Genomic DNA, 24,299 nt, shown 5'->3' with positions numbered 1-24,299 from the left:
TCACTCCGCCTAGTGCTCGAGTTTCATCTGCCTCCTGCACTCAGTCTGCCCGTGGCGTCTGTTTTTAAGTAGTTGACGTTTTGTCTGTGCGTCGGAAAATGTTGAGTGTACAGAAAGAACAGCGTGTTAACATCAAATTTTGTTTCAAACTAGGAAAATCTACAAGTGAAACGTTTGTAATGTTACAACAAGTGTACGGCGATGATTGTTTATCGCAAACACAAGTGTTTGAGTGGTTTAAACGATTTAAAGATGGCCGCGAAGACACCAGTGATGACACTCGCACTGGCAGACCATTGTCAGCAAAAACTGATGCAAACATTGAAAAAATCGGTAAACTTGTTCGACACTTTCCTTGTCAACTCCTGTTAACTCGGACACTGCTCTGATTGTTAAACGGCGATCTTGTTGAACAAGTTTACCGATTTTTTCAATGTTTGCATCAGTTTTTGCTGACAATGGTCTGCCAGTGCGAGTGTCATCACTGGTGTCTTCGCGGCCATCTTTAAATCGTTTAAACCACTCAAACACTTGTGTTTGCGATAAACAATCATCGCCGTACACTTGTTGTAACATTACAAACGTTTCACTTGCAGATTTTCCTAGTTTGAAACAAAATTTGATGTTAACACGCTGTTCTTTCTGTACACTCAACATTTTCCGACGCACAGACAAAACGTCAACTACTTAAAACAGACGCCACGGGCAGACTGAGTGCAGGAGGCAGATGAAACTCGAGCAGTAGGCGGAGCGAGAGTCACGTGACAGGCCACACGACTTTCAGCCTTATTGCATTCGTTTTATTGTTTCACCAGTACTAGTCCGGTTTTTTTCTAGCCACACCTCGTATATTGAGGCAGGAATAGAGAATAGTATTTGGGAAATAGAATTAGCTATTTCTGCTGTAGAATTCTTCTAGGTAACAGAAGCTTTTTTCAACCAAGAACTCCTTTAGCTTATTTTTAAAAAGTACTTTTTTATCTTGTAGACACCTTTATATTACTTGGAAGTGTAATGAAGATTTTTGTGCTTGTGTATTCACACCTTTTTGCACCAGAGACAGATTTTTCAGGTCACAGTGTATGTCACATTTTCTCCTTGTGTTATGGTGATGGTACATTTCATTTGTTTCATATTGAGAAGGATTGTGAAGCATGAATGTCATGGGTGAAAAGATATATTGTGAAGTAGTGGTTAGGATCCCTATTTGCTTAGAAAGATTGAGACATGAGATTCTTGGAGGCACTTCACACAAAATTCGGACAACCTTTTTCTGACTTGTAAAAACCTTTTTCGATAGTGGTGAATTGCACCAGAAGATTATTCCATAACACATAAGTGGATGAAAGTAGCCAAAGTAAGCAGATTTTGAGACATTGATGTCTCCAATTTTGGCGATTATCCGAATGACAAATGTTGCTGAGCTGAGCCTTTTCAGGGTTTAGTGGATGATTCGAAAATAAATAAATCATCAGGTCTGGATGGAATTCCAGTTCGATATTACTAAAAGTATTCTATGGAATACCTTACCTACCTTGCATTTCTTATGAATCTTTAGCCCAGTACAAAGTCCTAAGCAACTGGAAAAAGTGCAGGTGACTCCTGTATATGAGAAGGGTAAAAAAACAGACAGACAGAATTACAGACCAATATCCCTACCTTTGGGATCCTGTAGAATCCTTGAACATATTCTCAATTAAAATATAATATACTTTCTCAAGACAGAAACTTATGCTGATTTGTAAACATAACTAGTTTTAGAAAGCATCACTCGTGCAAACCTCAGCTTGCCCTTTTCTCACATGATATGCTGAGAAGTATGGATGAAGAGCAACAGGCAGATTCCATATTTCCTGATTTGTGGAAAGTATTTGACACGGTGTCCCATTGGAGGCTGTTAACGAAGGTACAGGCATATGGAATAAGTTCCCAGATATGTGAGCGACTCGAAGACTTCTTAAACATTAGAACCCAGTATGTTGTCCTTGACGGTGAGTGTTTGTCAGAGAGAAGGGTATCGTCAGGAGTGCCCCATGGAAGTGTGATAGGATCGCTATTGTTCTCTGTATAGATAAATGATTTGGCGGACAGGGTGGGCAGCAATCTATGGTTGTTTGCTGGTGATGACATGGTGTACAGTAAGGTGTCAAAGTTGAATGACTGTAGGAAGATACAAGACAGTTTGGACAAAATTTCCAGTTGGTATGATGAATGGCAGCTAGTGCTAAATGTGGAAAAATGTAAGTTAATGTGAATGAGTAGGAATATCAAATCTTTAATGTTCAGATACAGTATTACTAGTGCCCTGCTTGACAGTCAAGTCATGTAAATATCTGGTCGTAACATAGCAAAGTGATATGAAGTGTAACGAGCATGGAGAACTGTTGTAGGGAAAGTGAATGGTCCACTTCAGTTTATTGGGAGAATTTTAGGAAAGAGTGGTTCACCTGTAAGGGAGACCACATATAGGATGCTAGTGCAACCTATTCTTGAGTACTGATTGAGTGTTGGGGATCTGTACCAGGTCGTATTGAAGGAAATCATAGAAGCAGTTCAGAGGCGGGCTACTAGATTTGTTGTTGGGTTCGAACAGCATGTAAGTGTTACAGAGATGTTTCAGGAACTCAAATAGGAATCCCTGGAGGGAAGGTGATATACTTTTTGAGAAATACTATTGAGAAAATTTAGAGAACCGGCATGTGAAACTGACTGCCAAATGATTCTACTGCTGCCAACATACATTGTGCCTAAGGACCATGAAGATAAGATATGAGAAATTAGGGCTCATTTTTTGGAGGCATATAGATAGTTGTTTTTCCCTCGCTCTATTTGCAAATGGAACAGGAAAGGAAATGACAAGTAGTGGTGCAGGGTACCCTCTGCCACACACCATATAGTGGCTTATGGAATATATAGGTAGATGTAGAAGAGTAGCCTGTAGTATATAGCCCTTCAACAAAGTTATTCATCACTACGTTCTCTACAGTAACGGGGACGAAAACTCCGGCGTTGATCAGCATTTTTCTATTTGTCCTGGTGGCTTCTACCTTTCTTCTGCTCAGCATGGTCTTAATTCAACTACATATAGTGGTTTCAGTGCCATACTCTTCTTTAGCTCTAATCATGGATTCAAAAGTCATATTGCTAAAAGCCTCCTCATTAGCCAAGAAGATATGCGTTTCCTGCCTTCCGAACAAGTTGGTGAAGTGCTGTTTCACATGACGTTCCTGGTTGATATACATGTTAGCTTACACATACAGGAAATTCAGTTAGCCTTCTTTCCCCAACATGCACATTAACTAGTTTTTCTAATATCTTTAAAAGATACAACAGACTGATCGGTCTCGTATCCGTAGTCTTGACATTGTGAGTTTTCCCTGGAATGAAAACAACCTTCACTGCCCTCCAAGCATTAGGAATGATTCCTGCTGCTAGGCTAACCTTAAGACTTTTGACTTTTGGAAGGCATTGCCTGTAGACAGAAAGTGGTTCTGTGGATAAAATTGATGATGATGATGATGATGATGATGATGATGGGTGACTAGTGAGTCAGGCTAGCCATGTATCAGCCTTAAGGGTTTTAGAACATGAGGAAATGAATTCCCGGGCTTCCTAATGTACACGGGGAAGGGATTCCTCAAGACCTATAATTAGTAATACAGGTGCACCTACATACCAGCTGGCAAAATGTTCGAAACACATTCTGAATGAACGTCTGGGGAAATGCAAAAAGCACTTTCTTAAATGCATTCAGTTTGTACATTTTGTGTCTGAATAGTAATAATAATAGTAATAATAATAACAGCTTGTTTAAATCAGCATTTAGTACACTGCTTTACTTCCAAATACTGCAGTTTAAAGACATATAGCATTTGAGAAGCATTTGTATGTGTGTTATGGAATTGATTGAAGAGCCATAATAATAACAAAGTTGCTCAACTTTGACATCAGCACTTACAAAATCAGAGGGTGCATTCACCAGTGATAGTATTTCACTTAGCACTGTGATTGTGAACACAAGCTTGCAGACTATAGCTATGTGAGAATATAACTTAAAAGAATACAACCATTTCTGTCTATGTGTCTGGGACATCAGGCTTTCTTTAATTTTTTCTTAGTGCATAGGGAGGTGGACCTTTCCCATTCTGCCTTGACTTACTCAACCTCGTATAGTCTGATGGTCCTGCCTGAGGACACTTGAACTGTGCCAGATTTTTTATAGATGGCAGATCCAGTCTGCCTACGAATGAGCTCGGATGTCCCCCGTGGTTGGTCTGCATATGAGCCCATCCATGAGGCCAAAAACTGAGAAGTCTCCTGTGTTTAACATATCATGTAATTTTCTATGATTCCTTGCCAGTTTTGGAACTGTAGTTTTCATACTACTTTATTCTTTGAAAGTTAGTTGAAAAAATTGAAAATTTGTCTATGGAAAAGCATAAATGCTTTTACTGAAATGTTTTTGGATTTGTGCCTGTCGTGAGGAAGGTCTGCATACTGATGGGATGATCTGTCTCTTGGGAGAGCTCATTCAAATTGTACGCATTGTGGAACATTTCCACATGGAGTGAAGTTCTATGATCTCTCAGGTTTGGTCAATGTGATTGGTTATCGCTGTGTTTTCAAGTGTTCAGCCAAGTAGTTGGTTCCATTTTATACTCATTATATTGATGACTGACCCAGCTGTCTTTTTTAGGCACTAGGAACTGTGTTCTCAGTGCAGCACAATACATTCATTGTGGACCTGCATATCACTTACAAAGGCACCCGTATTTAGATCCAACATCTTCAAGAAAGAGAGTAACAATAAAAAACTGTGGGAGGATAGGGAAACTGTAGTTGTGCCAGCTGTCAAGGGTAGTTCTGTGGTCCTAATATCACATGTGGTCTACAAAAACAAGATTTATTATCTTTTGAAAGATGGTGCCTACATATACATAGCAGTCAGCCCTAAGAATAAAACCGAGAAGAAGATATTACCGTAACTCCTCAATGAGTCAGGCTCCCTATGGAACACAATTAAGGATCTTAGAACAAGAGTAAATGTGTGATCACGACTACATGATCTTTGTAACACACACAAGGAAGGGATTCCTCCAAGATCTGTGGTTATAATGTAATTGGATACATAAAAAATCTACTCACCAAGTGGCAGCAAGAGAACAGGTATGCATAAATCTCGTCTGATGCAGACCCCAACAATTAGTCTTTCCTTCTCATCCCATCAGGTAATTCTCCCCTGAACCAAGACTCTGGGCAACTTTTCTGAACTCTATCATTTTCTTAAACCTCACCAGTCCTTCACCCCTCTTCCTTCCTCTTCAACCCTTTTTCCAGAAGAAGGAGCCACTGAAAGCTTGCAAATTCTAATATCTTTTATACGTGTGTTCTCCTGCCGCCGCTTGGTGAGTAGATTTTTTATATGTCCAGTTACATTATATTTTCAGAGATTGATTATTTTGATTGATAAGATCCATATTTAGTAGTATTTCAATGAAAAAAATCAGTTTTTGAAAACATAATGTAATTGGATAGATAAAAAATCTACTCACCAAGTGGCAGTTGGAGAACGCACCAAAGAAAGGTATTACATATGCAGGCTATCAAGCCAGTGGATTCTTCTTCTAGCAGAAATGTTGAAGGGAAGGAAGAGGGGTGAAGAAAAAGGACTGGTGAGGTTTAGGAAAAGAGTTACTGTTTAGAAAACTCACCAGGACCCTGGGTCAGGGGAGACTTACCTAATGGGATGAGAAGGAAAGACTGATTGTTGGAGACTGCACCGGAAGATATTTCAAAACCTGAGAGCTTAAAGGTGGAAGATTGGGTAATACACACCACAGAGATTACTGCTAAAGTGTTCTGCATGAGTTAATAAGAGCTAAAAGCTAAGCGCGTCATGTGTGATTGAGGTGGGAGGGGTATGGTGAAACATAGAGAGGTCAAAAAATGAAAGATGTATAAAATGGAGTGAAGAAAGGAATGATTACTGTGAAGAAATGCTGAGACCTGAAAAATTAGAAAGAATTAGCATACATGGGTGACGAGAACCAACATCGTATTGTAGCTCCTACCAACTGTGGAGCTCTGAGGAACTTGCATCTGGGGGAAGAATGCAGATGGAGCATGTAGTGAAACAGTCACCAAGGTCACGACTGTCATGATGTAGTGAAACAGTCACCAAGGTCACGACCGTCATGATTTAGTGCATGCTCTGTAACAGGATATTGCATGTTGCCACACCCTATACCCATCCCCATTCATCCTAACTGATAACTTGGTAGTAGTCGTGCCAATGTAAAAGGCTGAACAGTGTTTACATAACACCAGTCGCTTTCTTCAACCCCTTCCTTCCCCTTCAGTCCTTCTGCCAAAGGAAAGAGCCTCTGAGTCCAGAAGCTTGTGAACATAATACCTTTTGTATGTGTGTTCTCTGGCTGCTGCATGGTGAGTAGATTTTTTGTCCACACGCTTACATCGTAGGTAGTAATATTGGCACACCTACATGCAAAATACATATTCTCAGCAATTATTTGGGGAAGTGCAAACACCACATGTGCGACTCCACTTACTTTTTACACTGCCTTGGTCAATTTTTGCTCAAGGAAAAGGGTATTGTGGTCAGTTTTAATGTGGTTACCTCTTAAACTTGAGTCTCAGTTTTTGAATCCTTGGAACTGATTGCAAAAGTTCAATGATTGTTTCACTCTTTAGACCTTTTTTCATGTCATTTATTTCTTGTTTGATGTAAAGTATTAGGAACAAACTGATGGCATAGCAATTGCTTGTTGTGACAAATCTATACATGGAACACTTTGAACCAAGTGCACTAGAGTCCATCAGCTTCAAACCAATGTGTTTCTATCGACATTTACACATCAAATTTGTGGTGTGGCCTCGTAGAACAAAAAACTTGAAAGGTTTATAGAACCTTTCTTATATAAAATTCATGAAGAAACTTGAACAAGAGGGCCATCCACCTTTCTTCAGTGATAGATTTGATTGGTCATTGTCAAAATCAACAACACTTGTGGAAGCGGTTAGGAGTGGGAAAAAAAAAGGTCATGTTTCATTTATTTGTCTTATGCAGACCCAATCTGGGTGACAACTGCTAGACATTACAGAGTGTAGACTTTCTTTGAGTGATTCTGAAACAGTCAGAGCAGAATTGGGTGGCTGGTAAATGCATCTGATAATCAACATCACTTCACTTAGACATGTTACATACACCCAGATAACCCCACAGTCAGATTCAGTTTCAACCTCAATACGCACAATATTTCTGTTGACAGCAGTGACACTTCCCCTCCTATTGCTACTAACCTCTCTGTGTGATATATGGTCCATGCCTTGCTAAGTATTTTTGGAACTTTCCAATTTCTGTTTCAGCCGTCTCTCGGTTTTTAGAATAATTTGAGCTCAACAACTTTCCTGGAGGGCTGTAAAGCCAGGAACTTTGTTCACAGTCTGATTTCACTCTCTGTGTGTCGACTGGTGAGTGTTCATCACAGGACCTCAAACTGCACTCGGCTTGAAACCAAAGGGCCCTGAGCAACTCTGGGTACGATATAGCAAATTGTGAACTCTGCGTGCTCCTCCTGTGGAAGACCAGCAGTCTTCCCTTCTTTCGCCAGTCACCTGTATGAGATGAGGATGACCTCAGAACCCAAACGACAGACATTATTCGTGACAACATAAGAGACAACTTGCAGACGACTGCAAGATGCAAAAGAGACAACTTGCAGACGACTGCAAGATGCACCCTCAGTAGCCACAGGCACGACCGTGTCCATATCTCGGATGATGCCTCCCAGCAGACTTACCGAGCACACATTGGATTTCTTTCCAGACCTGGATGTTATTTCCCTAAGGGCCTCCATAATGCATCTAATATTGGAGCTTCTAATAACTAGCATTCCTTTGTCCCTGCTTGCCTGCACAGACCCTGCTGAAGGAGTGGCCTCTATGCCTATTCATTTGAAATAAATGATGTCCATTTGTTGTCTAAGCAGGATGCTAACAACTGCGTAACTGTTCTTTCCGGCATCATTTTGCAAATTCACCAGCAGAAAATGCATGTATGTCAAACTATGGCTTTGAATATGAATGTCTGTATGTGGAAAATAATTACATAACCCAATCGAGTAAAACACCGTGATCAAAGGAAATATATTTTCAGTCATGCAGATTCAAGGAAGTAGCATTAACCGGGTTTTGCATATGACGTTGCCCAATATCACTGGGCTCTCTCTCTTGCTGGGGATAACCTGTGATATGAGTTGGCTATGCTGTGATATTATTAGCATCACCCATATTATGAAATTGTGATTTGTATTCTGACAGCAGATGAATGCTGTGGCCCAGTGATATGCCTTCTGTTAAGACAAAAAAATTGTGTTTTTCTTTTTCCTTTTTCCTTTTTTTTTTTTTAATGACTACCCATACTGTTTCAAAGTTGATAGTAGTGTGTGTCAGGTGTTTGGTACACCCCTTCAGTGCTCAGTTAGATATGGTGTTTGTCTTCTTGATTTATGCCTTTTATTAATTAGTCATTATTACTTTTTTCATATATTTGATACAAGAATTATTTCAAATGAAATCTTGATGAATGGAGAGAGATATGGATTACAAGTGGTTAGATAATTAGTCAAGGAATTTAACATGACATTTGATAAAGTCAACAAGAATTTTGTGTTGGTTGTGATCTAAGATCACTGACCAAGTGCTAGGTGAGACTTTAATGCTGTTTTCAGACAAATGTTCAAATCACAAAGGATGTAAAAAAAATTACTCCTTGCTGTTGAACTAAGAGTTGTAGAGAACTTAGAAAGTTGTGTAACTATCATTCTCATTTGTTCCGAATCTCATCTGATCTCAGGAAACAAAGAAAAAGTTTATTATTGTTGGACCATAATGTAAGAAAGACTAAATGTATTATCTGTTGCAGGAGGAAGGAAGAACTGGATGGCAGAAATAATCTGGATGAGGGTAAAATGGAAAATGCAGTTGCAGCCTCTGTAATAAAACAGATAAACAGAATTTTACTGGCAAATTTATCACCTTTTATTCCACATCTTCTAACAGCTCAGGTGAATCTCGGTCTTTAAATATGTCTGCTTGTGTCTGTATATGTGTGGATGGATATGTGTGTGTATGCGAGTGTATACCCGTCCTTTTTTCCCCCTAAGGTAAGTCTTTCCGCTCCCGGGATTGGAATGACTCCTTACCCTCTCCCTTAAAACCCACATCCTTTCGTCTTTCCCTCTCCTTCCCCTCTTTCCTGATGAGGCAACAGTTTGTTGCTAAAGCTTGAATTTTGTGTGTATGTTTGTGTTTGTTTGTGTGTCTGTCGACCTGCCAGCACTTTCATTTGGTAAGTCACATCATCTTTGTATATATATATATATATATATGGTTATAATAGAGGGAAACATTCCACGTAGGAAAAATATATCTAAAAACAAAGATAATGTGACGTACCAAATGAAAGTGCTGGCAGGTTGAAAGACACACAAACAAACACAAACATACACACAAAATTCAAGCTTTCGCAACAAACTGTTGCCTCATCAGGAAAGAGGGAAGGAGAGGGAAAGACGAAAGGATGTGGGTTTTAAGGGAGCGGAAAGACTTACCTTAGGGTGAAAAAAGGACGGGTATACACTCGCGCGCGCACACACACACACACACACATATCCATCCACACATATACAGACACAAGCAGACATATTTAAAGACAAACTCTTTGTCTTCAAATATGTCTGCTTGTGTCTGTATATGTGTGGATGGATATGTGTGTGTGTGCGAGTGTATACCCGAAGGAAACATTCCATGTGGGAAAAAATATATCTAAAAACAAAGATGATGCGACTTACCAAACAAAAGTGCTGGCACGTCGATAGACACACAAACATACACACAAAATTCTCCTCTTCAGGAAAGAGGGAAGGAGAGGCAAAGACGAAAGGATTTGGGTTTTAAGGGAGGGGGTAAGGAGTCATTCCAATCCCGGAAGCGGAAAGACTTACCTTAGGGGGAAAAAGGACGGGTATACACACACACACACACACACACACACACACACACACACACACACACACACACATACAGACACAAGCAGACATATACAGAGGCAAAGAGTTTGGGCAGAGATGTCAGTCGAGGCGGAAGTGCAGAGGCAAAGATGTTGTTGAATGACAGGTGAGGTATGAGTGGCGGCAACTTGAAATTAGCGGAGATTGAGGCCTGGTGGATAACGGGAAGAGAGGATATATTGAAGAGCAAGTTCCCATCTCCGGAGTTCGGATAGGTTGGTGTTAGTGGGAAGTATCCAGATAACCCGGACGGTGTAACACTGTGCCAAGATATGCTGGCCGTGCACCAAGGCATGTTTAGCCACAGGGTGATCCTCATTACCAACAAACGCTGTCTGCCTGTGTCCATTCATGCGAATGGACAGTTTGTTGCTGGCGTCCAGGGCCTCGCTGCGATGGAGCACTTCCTTTCACACCGATCACCTGCCACCCTACCTAAAACCTCTTTCCTCATTACATTAGCCAGCTTCATCCTGACCCACAACTTCTTTACTTTTGAAGACCAGACATACCAACAATTAATGGGAACAGCCATGGGTACCAGGATGGCCCCTTTGTACGCCAACCTATTCATGGGTCGCTTAGAGGAAGCCTTTTTGGTTACCCAGGCCTGCCAACCCAAAGTTTGGTACAGATTTATTGATGACATCTTCATGATCTGGACTCACAGTGAAGAAGAACTCCAGAATTTCCTCTCCAACCTCAACTCCTTTGGTTCCATCAGATTCACCTGGTCCTACTCCAAATCCCATGCCACTTTCCTTGATGTTGACCTCCACCTGTTCAATGGCCAGCTTCACAAGTCCGTCCACATCAAACCCACCAACAAGCAACAGTACCTCCGTTATGACAGCTGCCACCCATTCCACATCAAACGGTCCCTTCCCTACAGCCTAGGTCTTCGTGGCAAATGAATCTGCTCCAGTCCGGAATCCCTGAACCATTACACCAACAACCTGACAACAGCTTTCGCATCTCGCAACTACCCTCCCGACCTGGTACAGAAGCAAATAACCAGAGCCACTTCCTCATCCTCTCAAACCCAGAACCTCCCACAGAAGAACCACAAAAGTGCCCCACTTGTGACAGGATACTTTCTGGGACTGGATGAGACTCTGAATGTGGCTCTCCAGCAGGGATATGACTTCCTCAGATCCTGCCCTGAAATAAGATCCATCCTTCAAGAAATCCTCCCCACTCCACCAAGAGTGTCTTTCCGCCGTCCACCTGACTTTCGTAACCACTTAGTTCATCCCTATGAAATCCCCAAACCACCTTCCCTACCCTCTGGCTCCTACCCTTGTAACCGCCCCCGGTGTAAAACCTGTCCCATGCACTCTCCCACCACCACCTACTCCAGTCCTGTAACCCGGAAGGTGTACACGATCAAAGGCGGAGCCACGTGTGAAAGCACCCACGTGATCTACCAACTGACCTGCCTACACTGTGACGCATTCTATGTGGGAATGACCAGCAACAAACTGTCCATTCGCATGAATGGACACAGGCAGACAGTGTTTGTTGGTAATGAGGATCACCCTGTGGCTAAACATGCTTTGGTGTATGGCCAGCACATCTTGGCACAGTGTTATACCGTCCGGGTTATCTGGATACTTCCCACTAACACCAACCTATCCGAACTCCGGAGATGGGAACTTGCTCTTCAATATATCCTCTCTTCCCGTTATCCACCAGGCCTCAATCTCCGCTAATTTCAAGTTGCCGCCACTCATACCTCACCTGTCATTCAACAACATCTTTGCCTCTGCACTTCCGCCTCGACTGACATCTCTGCCCAAACTCTTTGCCTCTGTATATGTCTGCTTGTGTCTGTATATGTGTGGATGGATATGTGTGTGTGTGCAAGTGTATACCCGTCCTTTCTTCCCCCTAAGGTAAGTCTTTCCGCTCCCGGGATTGGAATGACTCCTTACCCTCTCCCTTAAAACCCAAATCCTTTCATCTTTCCGCCTCCTTCCCTCTTTCCTGACAAGGCAACCGTTGATTGCGAAAGCTAGAATTTTGTGTGTGTTTGTGTGTGTTTGTGTGTGTATCGACGTGCCAGCACTTTCGTTTGGTAAGTCACATCATCTTTGTTTTTATATATATATATATATATATATATATATATATATATATATATATATATATATGTGTGTGTGTGTGTGTGCGTGTGTACGTGTGCATGTTTTGTAATTTTCCTGAAAAACTAGTTCAATGCAACCACCTTAATCAGGGAGGCAGCACTGATGCCCCCTACAGCGTTTGAGGTGGAGAGGCAAGAAAGACTCTCACTTTTAGGTTGCTCATTCTATGTAGACAGAAGTGCAGCACCCCCTTGCTTAAAAAGAAGGGGTGAGGGGGCGGGTTCTCCTTCCACGGAAAAGTGACAGCGAAACAAATTTGAATGCAATAGCTACTGTCTTCCTTTTTCTGAACATATCATCTTGGGACTATTTTACTAAGTTTGTGGACATTCTCAGCCTAAGGCCCTTTTCCTTGGTAACATACCAGTTGGTTCAGAATTGTGGGAAAACTACTTTTGTGGGGGAAATTTGAATATCAGAATTACCAGCTCATTAATTATACACGCAATCAGCCTGTGATTGTGATTATTTGGTATGTAATCTCTTCTACAATTTGAATTTGTGCTTGGATTTAATATTAATTAAATATTTTGTAACTCCTCTGTAGAAAAGCTGGGTAAAATGGTCATTGTAAGCTATCCACATGTGTGAGAGCCAGAAAAGCCTCTTCTTAAAGGGAGGTATTGAATCAAATTGGGAGGGGGGTGGAGGAAGGAATTTATTGCCCAACTTGACTAAAACAATAAATAGGATGATGGTACATATCCTGAGGCAACAAGGAGTCATCGATTTTATAATAGTGAAAGGAGAGAGAGAGAGAGAGAGAGAGAGAGAGAGAGAGAGAGAGAGAGAGAGAGAGAAGTGAGTGTGTGTGTGTGTGTGTGTGTGTGTGTGTGTGCGTGTGCGCGCGGGCGGGCGCACGCACTTATGTGCATGGGGGCCAGAGAACAATGCTTGACTGCAAGAAACAGATTCAGATGGATGAAGCGATTATGTGGATACGAAGAGGCTTGCACAGTATAGATGTATGTGGAGAGCTGCATCAAACCAGTCTTTGGACTGTAGACCTCAACAACAACAGCAGGAATTGCTAACCTTATTCCACAATCGTCAGTGTCAGCCTCTGCTGCTGGATGAAGGTATATTACAACACTAAGATGTTGTGGCTAAGTAAACCACTCATGATTGAGAAATTAGTCATTGTAAAATCCCCACTACCAATGTCCTGTGAAGAGCTAGAGCTTCAGCAGTGAACTGTAGAAGAAAAAATGGCTGAAGTCTTCCAGAATTGGGGAAAGAGCTTACACGAAATATATCCATCACATCCACCCAACACTGCTATTACAGTTGCTAGTATTCAAGAGGCTTCAGAACCACCATTGCATGATTAGCTTTGGTCATGGCTGAATTGAGAAATGCATGCATTACATTGAACTTACGTAATCTACTGTTAGATCTGCTGATACTTCAGTATGAGCCGGCTTCAATAATGTTGTTATGCAAAAGAAGTAAAAGGTATATACCTATACATGTTTCTAGTGATCTTGGACCTCCACCTATATTATAGATTTCTTAATGAAGCGTTACATTGTAGTGAATTTGGTACCAAGTTGTAAAACTACTTAACTGATTGCAGTATGTTATTACTTGTCAGTGAAATAATGCTGGCTATATAAAATTTCTTACATGAGATTTAAAGAGAACTCTGAAGCAGTCTCAAGCAGTATAGGCTCACAGGCGCAACGAAAACAAATTACTACTTAAGGCAGCGTGCGCATGCACCCCCCCCCCCCTCCCCACACACACACCTAAATGCGCCCGGCTGCAGCCATAGTGACACTGATTGTTTCGAAGTAGTTGCTTAGGTAGACGAATGTGGAGGGAAATCTTTCTTGCCAGCACAAGGTCCTCTGAACAATGTAGATGGGAATGATCCTTCCAGCATCTCTTCTGTCCTTATAGTCCCCTTCCCATGTTAAAATGCGCTAATGTTGTTGTGGTCTTCAGTCCTGAGACTGGTTTGATGCAGCTCTCCATGCTACTCTATCCTGTGCAAGCTTCTTCATCTCCCAGTACCTACTGCAACCTACATCCTTCTGAATCTGCATAGTGTATTCATCTCTTGGTCTCCCTCTACGACTTTTACCCTTCATGCTGCCCTCCAGTACTAAATTGGTGTTCCCTTGATGCCTCAGAACATGTCCTACCAACCAATCCCTTCTTCTAGTCAGGTTGTGCCACAAACTCCTACCCAGTTCTATTCAATACCTCCTCATTAGTTATGTGATCTACCCATCTAATCTTCAGCATTCTTCTGTAGCACCACATTTCGAAAGCTTCTATTCTCTTCTTGTCTAAACTATTTACTGTCCATATTTCACTTCCATATGTGGCTACACTCCATACAAATACTTTCAGAAATGACTTCCTGACACTTAAATCTATACTCGATGTTAACAAATTTTTCTTCTTCAGAAACGCTTTCCTTGCCATTGCCAGTCTACATTTTATATCCTCTCTACTTCGACCAGCATCAGTTATGTTTCTCCCCAAATAGCAAAACTCCTTTACTACTTTAAGTGTCTCATTTCCTAATCTAATTCCCTCAGCATCACCCGACTTAATTCGACTACATTCCATTATCCTCGTTTTGCTTTTGTTGATGTTCATCTTGTATCCTCCTTTCAAGATACTGTCCAGTCCATTCAACTGCTCTTCCAAGTCCTTTACTGTCTCTGACAGGATAAAGGTTTTCAGCATTTCATGAGTACAGTTGGTGACCCACTCTATATTTTAGCTTGAAACAGTAATGCAGTGAAAAGTGTGTTGTTGCCTTGTTTTGCACTAAACAAAAAAATACAGGGTACCTGGTAAAGTTACAAAATTTCCATTGCCATCATAATACTCAAAACAAACAACAGATGATTACTAGTTCACCCTGTAAATGTATTGCAGCTATCTGATGAAAAAAAAAAGATTAAAATTGGTAATGACAAGAAACAGTTAAATGTTTTTAAAAGATGTCATCAAATTAGTGGTTGGTAATTTCAAAACATGTGTTATCATGCAATCTTCATAACCTCAAAATGTTATCTACTGACAAAATAGCTTTTTGCTTTATTTCACTGTTATTTTGTTTTGAATGTTTTTATTCACCAGGTGCACATTTTTACAGTTAATGATGAAACAAAATAAAACTGTAAACAAAGCAACAGCAAATTATTTTATAGTTTGATTTGGTATTGGTATCATTTGTGAAAATATGTGCATTTTCTGACAATGGAAATGAAAGAGCCTGAAACTGGTAAACGATAATAAAATAAATTTCAAAACCTAACAGGTAACTGTTGCTTTAACTCTTTCCTAAAGACAATGTTTTACATTCCCCAAGTTAAAAAATCTCTTCACATTTAAACTGTCACTACTTATACAGGGTGTTTATAAAATGAGTGTAAAAAAAAAAAAAAATGTGAGGGCTGGTAGACTGGGTCAAGCAAACAACTTTCACATAGCAACCCATGGCCACATACCTTAGTAAGAGCAGACATTGCCTGCAGAGGGAGTGACTGTTAAAACTAAGTTTTAGAAAACAACCACAAGTAGCACTGTATTTTTCATTACCTGTTTCGCTCTTCAAATGAACTAGAGTATCATCAGAATATACAGTTTAAAGTTGGCTGACAGCATTGAATGTTGCATTTAAAGTTGGCAGACAGCTCTAAAGGTTAAACTGGCTGTACTGTAATACTTAAACTTACGTTTAAAGTACAGTAGAAAATGATGAAATTGACAGCACCAAAGATGAAATTGGAAGGAGCACTTTCTTTGGGAGGAAAGGGTGACATGCACTGCGCTTATGCGTAAGCGGGTGGGAATGCTCTACCTGCTCGATGGTTATATATTCAGTGGTTTCTAAATCCTCGGGTGCCAGAGGCATGCATTTTCACTGTCATCCAGAGACCCCCAGGAGAGACTGGTGCACTTGAGGTGAGTTGTCCACTGACAGGGTATTGGAATGGTGCTGTTGCATTTATGGTTCAAATGGCTCTGAGCACTATGGGACTTAACATCTCAGGTCATCAGTCCCCTAGAACTTAGAACTACTTAAACCTAGCTAACCTAAGGACATCACACACATCCATGCCCGAGGCAGGATTCGAACCTGCGACCGTAGCGGTCGCGCGGTTCCAGACTGAAGCGCCTAGAACCGCTCGGCCACCAGCGGCCGGCGTGTTGCATTTATGCCATACATTGAAACTCGACACATTTGTTTTGTGATACAGGTGCAAAGGCCGGTTTTACGCAGTAACCAACACACACTGTACACCAGAGCTCAAAGAGGATGCATTAGCAGTGCTGCAAAACGTGCCCTCGACAAACTCACAGAGTGTTGCTCGAGAAATGGGTGTAAGCCATTCCATGGTCTGTTTCACTCTTACTGCCTTCAGAAAGCTCAGACCCTTAATCCAGAAGATGTTCGACATCGCATTGACTTCTGACAGTGATTTTTGCAGAAGTGTGCCATTCAACCCGAATTCCCATCCTTTGTACTTTTTACAGATAAGGCATCCTTTACAAACGAAGTTGTGTTCAACAGCCAGAAACAACAAACACAGGTTTGGGAAAATCCTCATACTGCTTTTGTTTGTGGTCACCAAGGGTGCTTTGCTATCAGCGTTTGGACAGGTTTGGTAGGCAATAATCTGATTGGTCTTTATATGCTCTCCAGATGACTGAACACAGACAGGTACTTAAACTTCGTAAGGGAAACACTGCCACAGCTTTTGGAATGTGTCCCACTCAACATGCCATAGTGCATGTGGTATCAACATGACTGTACATCTGTGTACTTCCCGCATTTGGATGAGACCTTTGGTGAGAACTGGATAGGGCATGGCTTCCACATTTCTCTGACTTGATGCCCCTTGATTTTTTCACCTGGGGCACCTGAAATCTGTTGTTTACGAAATACCTATCGAGATGGATGAAGACACTGATAGGATGAATTATGGCAGCCTCTGATGCAGTCTCCACTTTATCAGGGGTGTTCGAAAGGGTGCAACGGTCAGTTGGGCACTGGTGCACAGCATGAATTCAAGAATGAAGTTGTAATTTTGAGCAGTTTTCATAACTGTTTGCAAATAAAGGTGATGAAACGTAAACACTACCTCTCTTTTTACCTTCATGTCACAAAGAAATTGAAAATGTTGTCCGGCAGACATGCTACAATGTCAACTTGGATGATGGGTTGTATTTGTACCTTCTAGACAGCACTCAATGCTGTTAAGTGATGCCTACTGCCAAATGCTAAGGGATGCAGATGTAGTTTGCTATGTGACAGTTGTTTGTTATGACCCACTCTACTAACCATCTCATTTATTACATTCATTTTAGAAATACCCTGTATATAGACTGTGAGATTAGAGGATTATTTTTTCCAATGAAAAGCTTTTTTTAGAAGACTATCAGTGGTTTCAAAACCACATCCAGATTGTTTTTGATAATTTGTAGGAGAAAGGCTTATATTATACATTTTTTGTAATTCCCAGTTTACTATATTATGTTTGTGTACAGTTTATTAATTACCTGACTGGAATGCACTCTAAACTTTTGACAGGAATCCAAAGCCTGAGTGGAATAATTTTCATATATTGTTTCACAATGTGTATATCAAAGCTCATTTGTAACTGACTTTAATTATTAGTTACATTTCTCATTTAAATGCAAGTGATCAGGGATATGTTTAAAGATTTCCATCATCCTCAAAAATCCTATTAAAGATCAGCTATATGTACTCTTAACTGCAGATGTAACATAATGATATATACTACACCACAGTTAAATTGAAAAAAAGTTCATTTGAGATTAATGCTTTTATTTTAAATGAAAATGTAATCTTGTTTCAGACAGAACTTCCTGTGGCTACTATAGAGACTCAAATGTTTCAGGTTGACTTTGAACCTCGTGTAGAAGCGTTTTGGTTTGTTGGAGGAATGGAACCAAGTAGACGACAACGTAAAGGAAGAGAAGGCATGAAATTTCTTACTAAGGAAGATGTGGAAAGGCCAGCTGATAGGCCAGTACAGTATTGTGGCTCACCAGTGCTACAACTCAGGCATGAACTTCCATTGCCAGTCGTCAATACTGAGAAACTGCAACCAGAAGGAGTATCATCTATAGAACATTTTCAGTTTGATCCTAGAGTCTTAGGTTATGGCTTCACCCATCGGAATGGTACTACTATACCAGGTAAGTGACATATCAGTACCTTTTGGTGGAATTTATATTACTGAAACATATGGAGAGAAAATAAGCTTTAGTAGGATTACTCATATGTTTCTTCTACATTGGAAATTCTCACCTTTTTTGTGCCATTGTTTGCAGCTCACGGTAAGTGTAACAATTAAAATAATTGTCATAAGAAATCAAACTGTATTTGAAATGGGAAAATTAGACAAAAATTATCTTTCATGTGAAATTTTTTGTGCAGTGGCTTTTCCATAGGTGTCTGACATACATCACTAACTCGCCAAACTGTAAGTGAAACACTGCTCTTTACATGGAAGGTGGAAACCACTCCACAAAGAGTGTGTGGTGCCAAAGTCAGTGCTCTCAAGACACAACTTAAAAGATATGAGAGTGCAGAAGTTGTACTTAGTAACCAGTGTAGTCTGTGAACATTATTCTGACTGGGAAGAAATCACATATGGTGTTCCACAAGAGTCAGTTTCTGGTCCACTGTTGTTCCTCATGTGTAAAACGATCTTCTATATAATATACAACAAGCAGAATTAGTTATTTTTGCAGATGACAGTAGTATTGTAATCAATGCAAGCATACATGCAGAAACAGAAGAAACAATAAACAATGTTCTTAAAAGTATAATTGAATGGTTTCCTGTGAATGATCTCTCTCTCTCTCTCTCTCTCTCTCTCTCTCTCTCTCTCTCTCTCTCTCTCAGTTGTAAAAAGACACAACATATTCAATTCAGTGTAACACATGGTGAGGAAATAATGAATGGGGCAGAAACTTCAAAAGCCTTCGGTGTTCATGTAGATGAGAATTTAAACTGGAAAAAGCACATTTTGGAACTCCTAAAACAATTTAGTTCAGCCATGTCGGGACTTAAAATCATTGCAAATCTTGGGGAGAGAAAAATCAGTAAGTTGACATATTTTTCATATTTGCATTCAGTAATGTCATATGGAATAATGTTCTGGGGTAACTCATCTTTAAGAAATAGTCTTCATTGCTCAAAAATGTACCGTAAGAGAAATATGTGGTGAACACCCATGACCATGTTGTAGACATCTGTTTAAGAAGTTGGGCATTCTGTTTACTGTTCACAATATAATTTTTCCCTAACAAATTTTGTTGTAAATAATCCATTGCAGTTCAAAAGGAACATTGATGTATGTAATTACCATATCAGAAGCAAAAATCCATATTAAGGGTTTCTTAAGCATAGAAAGGGGTGAAGAATGCTGCAACAAAAATTTTTGATCATTTATGAAGTGATATAAAATATCTGACAGCTAGCAAAGTAAAATTTGAAAAGAAACCAAAAAAAAAAAAAAACTCTCCTTGACAACTCTTGCTTTTCTGTAGAAGAATTTTTATTACTGTAATGGTGTAAAAAGATGGTGAGTGGGAATTACTAACTCACATTTGTAGATACTTAAAAGAAAGCTCTTTATAAATGCTCTGCATGTAGCCATATTTAAAAATTAAGTTGTGGTCTTAAGCTGTGGATGTAAAACGACTCATTCCACATCAATATGATTTATCTTGTGGATGATCCATGGAACATGAAACTAACTACAGTCTATTCAGAATGACAAAGAATTTACCATGTCAGTCTCTTGTGCCAAAATTTATAGGATCAAAGACAATCATTCCTTCTTTTTTTATTTTTGAAGTGAAAGCTTCCTGTAATTCTTGCTTCAGAAGATTACAGCACATGTAAAATGAAAGTTGATTAACAGCTGCATACATCCCTCCAATTATATGAATCTAAAGGAATGTGGAACAGGTCAGGGTATCATTAACATGAGACAAATGAACCATATTAACTTAATTTCTGCACTACCTTAACAACATACTTTCACTGTAGTGCTAAACAGTGTTTGTGCTTATGTTAGCTAAATTTAACGTACTAAAGTATATGGACAATCACTACTCTGAAAAAAAGATGCTACTTCCCTAATCACATTAAATAGCCACTGTGTATTTCTTATTGGTAAATTGATTTGTACTTGATTACAGCAATATTTCTTAGCGAAAATTGTTAGCTACATCTGAAAATACAGAATCCTGTTTAAAATATAGCACTACTTGTGATGTTGGTTTCAGTGAACACTGCTACATGCCCTGTAGCTAACAGAACTTTTAAATCCATTAAATGAGACAATCAGATGATATATTGCTGAAAGAGACGTATGCAAGATCTGCAGTTATCTACAAACACAACTAAACTCCCTAAGGTACCATTTACGAATGGTCCACAGGAAGAACAATTGATGTGTGACCTCAAAACAGACTTATATTATTGCCGTGGTTTTCTCACAAAACACACATTGATTGACTCTTCTGATAGCATACACTCTTGAAATGTTAATGGTAAACCACACCGCAATGTACAGAATGCCTCTTTTAGTGCCTGTGGCTAGAGATCAGTGAGCTTCTTCCTAATACTTTTGCTTTTACTAAATTAGCCTGTGATTAAATGTGCTGTTTTTCTTTGTATCTTGTGTATTTCCTCTATCAATCCTATCTGTTATGGGTCTGGAACTGATAAGCAATTTCAAGTTTTGGTCAGATAAGGGTTCTGTAAACTACATCCTTCATGAGTGGTCTACACTTCCTGAGAATTCTTCCAATGAATCTCAAGTCTTCCACGAGCCTCACGTGCAATTAGTTTTACGTGATTTTTCCACTATACATCACTTCGTACAAGTATTCCCAGGTATTTAATGGGTGTGACTGCTTCCATTGATTGTTTGGCAATTGTCTAATCATACAATAATGGGTTTTCTGCCTACTTACGCATATTATACTATGTTTGATTATGTTTAGCTCAACTATTGATCCCTACACCAAGTGTCAATCTTCCTGCTTTATGCTACAATTTTCAAGTGTTGTGAAGTCTTTATATACAACAGCATCATATTTAAACTACTTTGTGGATCTTCTGCCATTATCTACTAAGTCATTTAAATTTATTGTCAAAAACAGTGTTCCTATAATTCCCTTGGGGTATGATCAAAATTACTTTAATGTTGAAAGACTTCTCTGCTCTGAATGACATGCTGTGTTCTCTTTGCTAAGAGCTCTCCAATCCAGTAGCAAAACTTGTCTGATGTTTTGTATTCATGTACTTCATTCATTAAGACTGTGCAAAATTGTATTGAATGTCTTTGTCTTTTGGGGGATCAAGCAAGATTGGAGGTCTAACAGGGTTCATTGCCTGTGCCCATACAATATTTCAGCCAAACTGTTCTTGTCAACAGTGGTGAATGTCATTAAACAGACCTTATGCATTTCTGATTTGAACATCCTGTCGTATCTGGAGGCCAGGTGGACGTCAGCAGTTGTTAGGTGTTCAGTGCTGTTAAGGCAACAGACCGAGAACTTTTGTGAGACACCAGTGTGTGAGGTATGGTTCATTGATGACATTATCAATGCCATTTTAAGAGAAGTTGAAGAGAGCGTCCACTGCAAGCAACCGTGTAGCTTTTAGTAAAATCAACACACACATTTGCATGTGGGTAGTCTGGGTTTGGCCATGGAAAGAAATGCTGTGGTGGGGCCGTCTGGTTCAGGAAGCAGTCATGACAGGAGTGGCATGCATGATCACTTATGGCATTGATTTTGGGCCAGTATATGTGTTGTCGAGCTAACACCTTCATGCATGTCATCATTCAGTGTGAAGCATGAATTAACTGGAGGTTGCAAGACCAGAGTGGGGCAGAATAATGACTCAGATTTCAGTCATCTGAGACTAATTTTAAAACACCTTTTATTGCATTTAGCCTGTGCTAAACTGCAAAATAATTATAAAATGTTGGGTCTGTTTGTTTTGTTAACTGCTCCGACCTCTTTAACTGCACTACTCACAAAACTTTTCGCAGTACCAGGTTACAGGCTACCTCAGTCACTTTCAGTGGGATCTTGTTCAGTGTTAGTTGCAGATGCTGGGTGAGTGGAAATCAGATTGTTCTTGGGGGTCAAACTCAATATCGGGGCCAGTGAGAAAGTGGGACAATATGTTTTGAGGCGTTACCGTTGATGGTTGGTTGTGTGGTTACACTCTGTGTACAATCTGTCACAATGATCCCTGTATGTCAGCTTTACCTTGATAATGATTTCTCATTGCCATTAATTGCATTCGTGGTCCTGCTATGCAGTGTCACAGAACTGTCCCATTGGAATTGTCCATCTAGCTGTGAGTGCTGGAAGAGAGCTCCAATCTGTCCAAGCTACTAAATGATGTAAACAGTTTTTCATCAACTCTTCTGTTTTTTATGTGCAATGTTTTTCTTGTACAACTTTAATTGCAATCTTACTTCGTAGCTCATGACAGACTGCAGCATATGAGGTTTGTGAGAAAAGTAATGAGACTGATTACTTTCATCTACCAATTTATTTTCCAAACAATGCTATTGTCCCCTTCAAAGTAGTTTCCTTTGTCAGCTATACTCCCAGTCTTTGTAGCAGTGCTGAAAGGCTTCAACTGGTAGGACCTTTAACCTGTCTGTCATATTCTTTTGAATGTTTTCCAGAATCCCAAAATGACATCATTTTAAGACATTTTTCAACTTCAGGAAAAGAAGAGAGTCACAAGGATTCAGATAAGATGAATTGGGTGCTGTGGAACAACAGGAATGCCTTTTGAAGTCAAAAATTCTGTGGTGGAAATGGCCCTGTGACATGGGGCATTGTCATGTTGCAGCATCCACTTGTCTGCAATGTCTAGTTTCACTTGATTCATCCTTTTCCCGAGCCATTCAAGGAAATACTTGTAAAATATGCAGTTGACAGTTTGTCCTGGAGGATCAAATTCATTATGTATGACACTCCAACTGTCAAAAAAAAAAAACAAATGAGTGTTGTTTTTATCTGTGATTTGCCCATTCAAGGCTGTTGTGCCTTGTTGATGTCCAGACTTGGCAGCTTTTGCACTTCATCTGTATGTGTGTTGACACTGCTTCCCACAGTGGTATGTCCCAACACTTGTAAGCTACCTAAACTACTTTTTCAGTTAGAACAAACATCTTTTGTCAGCCTAAGAGGATAAAGGTGACACATGTCATTCCAATGAATCCCTTTCCTCTTCCCTTAGTGAAGCCAAAGCAGCAGGGATGGCATCAGTCAAAAGCATCATACTCTGCTGTCCATCCTAGCCTCAGATCCTGTGTGGGTTGGTTTATGAAACAGTGAGTGTCCAAGACAAACATCTAACTTCCACTCAACTAGAATGTCCACCTTGGCCAATCAGTGTGTTGTAAATTGATCCACATAGACTGTTATCTCTATGGGTACAGTTTCTAACATCCTGCCCAAAAGAGAGTTGTGTTGAACACTCTGATACACAGAACTAAAAGCATACCAGATAAAATGGATATTGGTGACACGAAATCAATTCAGCTCTCTCCCAAAAATGTAAATCCAAATCCTCTGAAGCAACACAACAAGAAATTCCTTCCATTCTGTGGAGCAATGTGAAGTAAATTTGGATTTAAATTAAATAGGCATGGGTTCAAAACTGGATTTTTTGTTTTCCTAAGGAAATCAGAGAGAGATTGTGCCCTTTTATAGTATCATCATGACCTCAGAGGCCCAGGTGTTTACAATATTCTGTACGAGTGTGGCAATTACTGTGGTTCGGTCTGCTGAAATTATTTCTCAGAAATATACTGAACATCAGCATCACTTGAAGTACAGGCATCAAGAGATATCTGCTGTTGCTGAATACAGCCTGACAATTAAGCACAAAGTCTTTTAAAGCAGACACGGAGTCTAGCCCATACTTCAAACTACTCAGATTCAATCACGAAAGAGGCTGTGAAAATCGGGAAGTATATGAACAACTTTAATAAAGGTATGAAATTGGCAGTCAGAA

The 24,299-nt window shown here is 40.0% G+C and overlaps 1 protein-coding gene across 1 annotated transcript in view; it reads left to right on the top strand.

The window, feature by feature from the left end:
• LOC126199042 (28S ribosomal protein S30, mitochondrial) overlaps positions 1 to 24,299 on the top strand; it is an 82,760-nt gene that overhangs the window by 38,840 nt on the left and 19,621 nt on the right. The window contains exons 2-3 of the mRNA XM_049935747.1: positions 8,945 to 9,086; positions 18,127 to 18,427. Coding sequence (XP_049791704.1) covers positions 8,945 to 9,086; positions 18,127 to 18,427 — 443 coding nt within the window. The remainder of the gene's footprint in view (positions 1 to 8,944; positions 9,087 to 18,126; positions 18,428 to 24,299) is intronic.

Source organism: Schistocerca nitens, chromosome 8 (assembly GCF_023898315.1).
Source record: "Schistocerca nitens isolate TAMUIC-IGC-003100 chromosome 8, iqSchNite1.1, whole genome shotgun sequence".
Lineage (NCBI taxonomy): Eukaryota > Metazoa > Arthropoda > Insecta > Orthoptera > Acrididae > Schistocerca > Schistocerca nitens.
The sequence above is the reverse complement of the archived record's forward strand: the minus strand, read 5'-3'. Positions and strand labels throughout refer to the sequence as shown.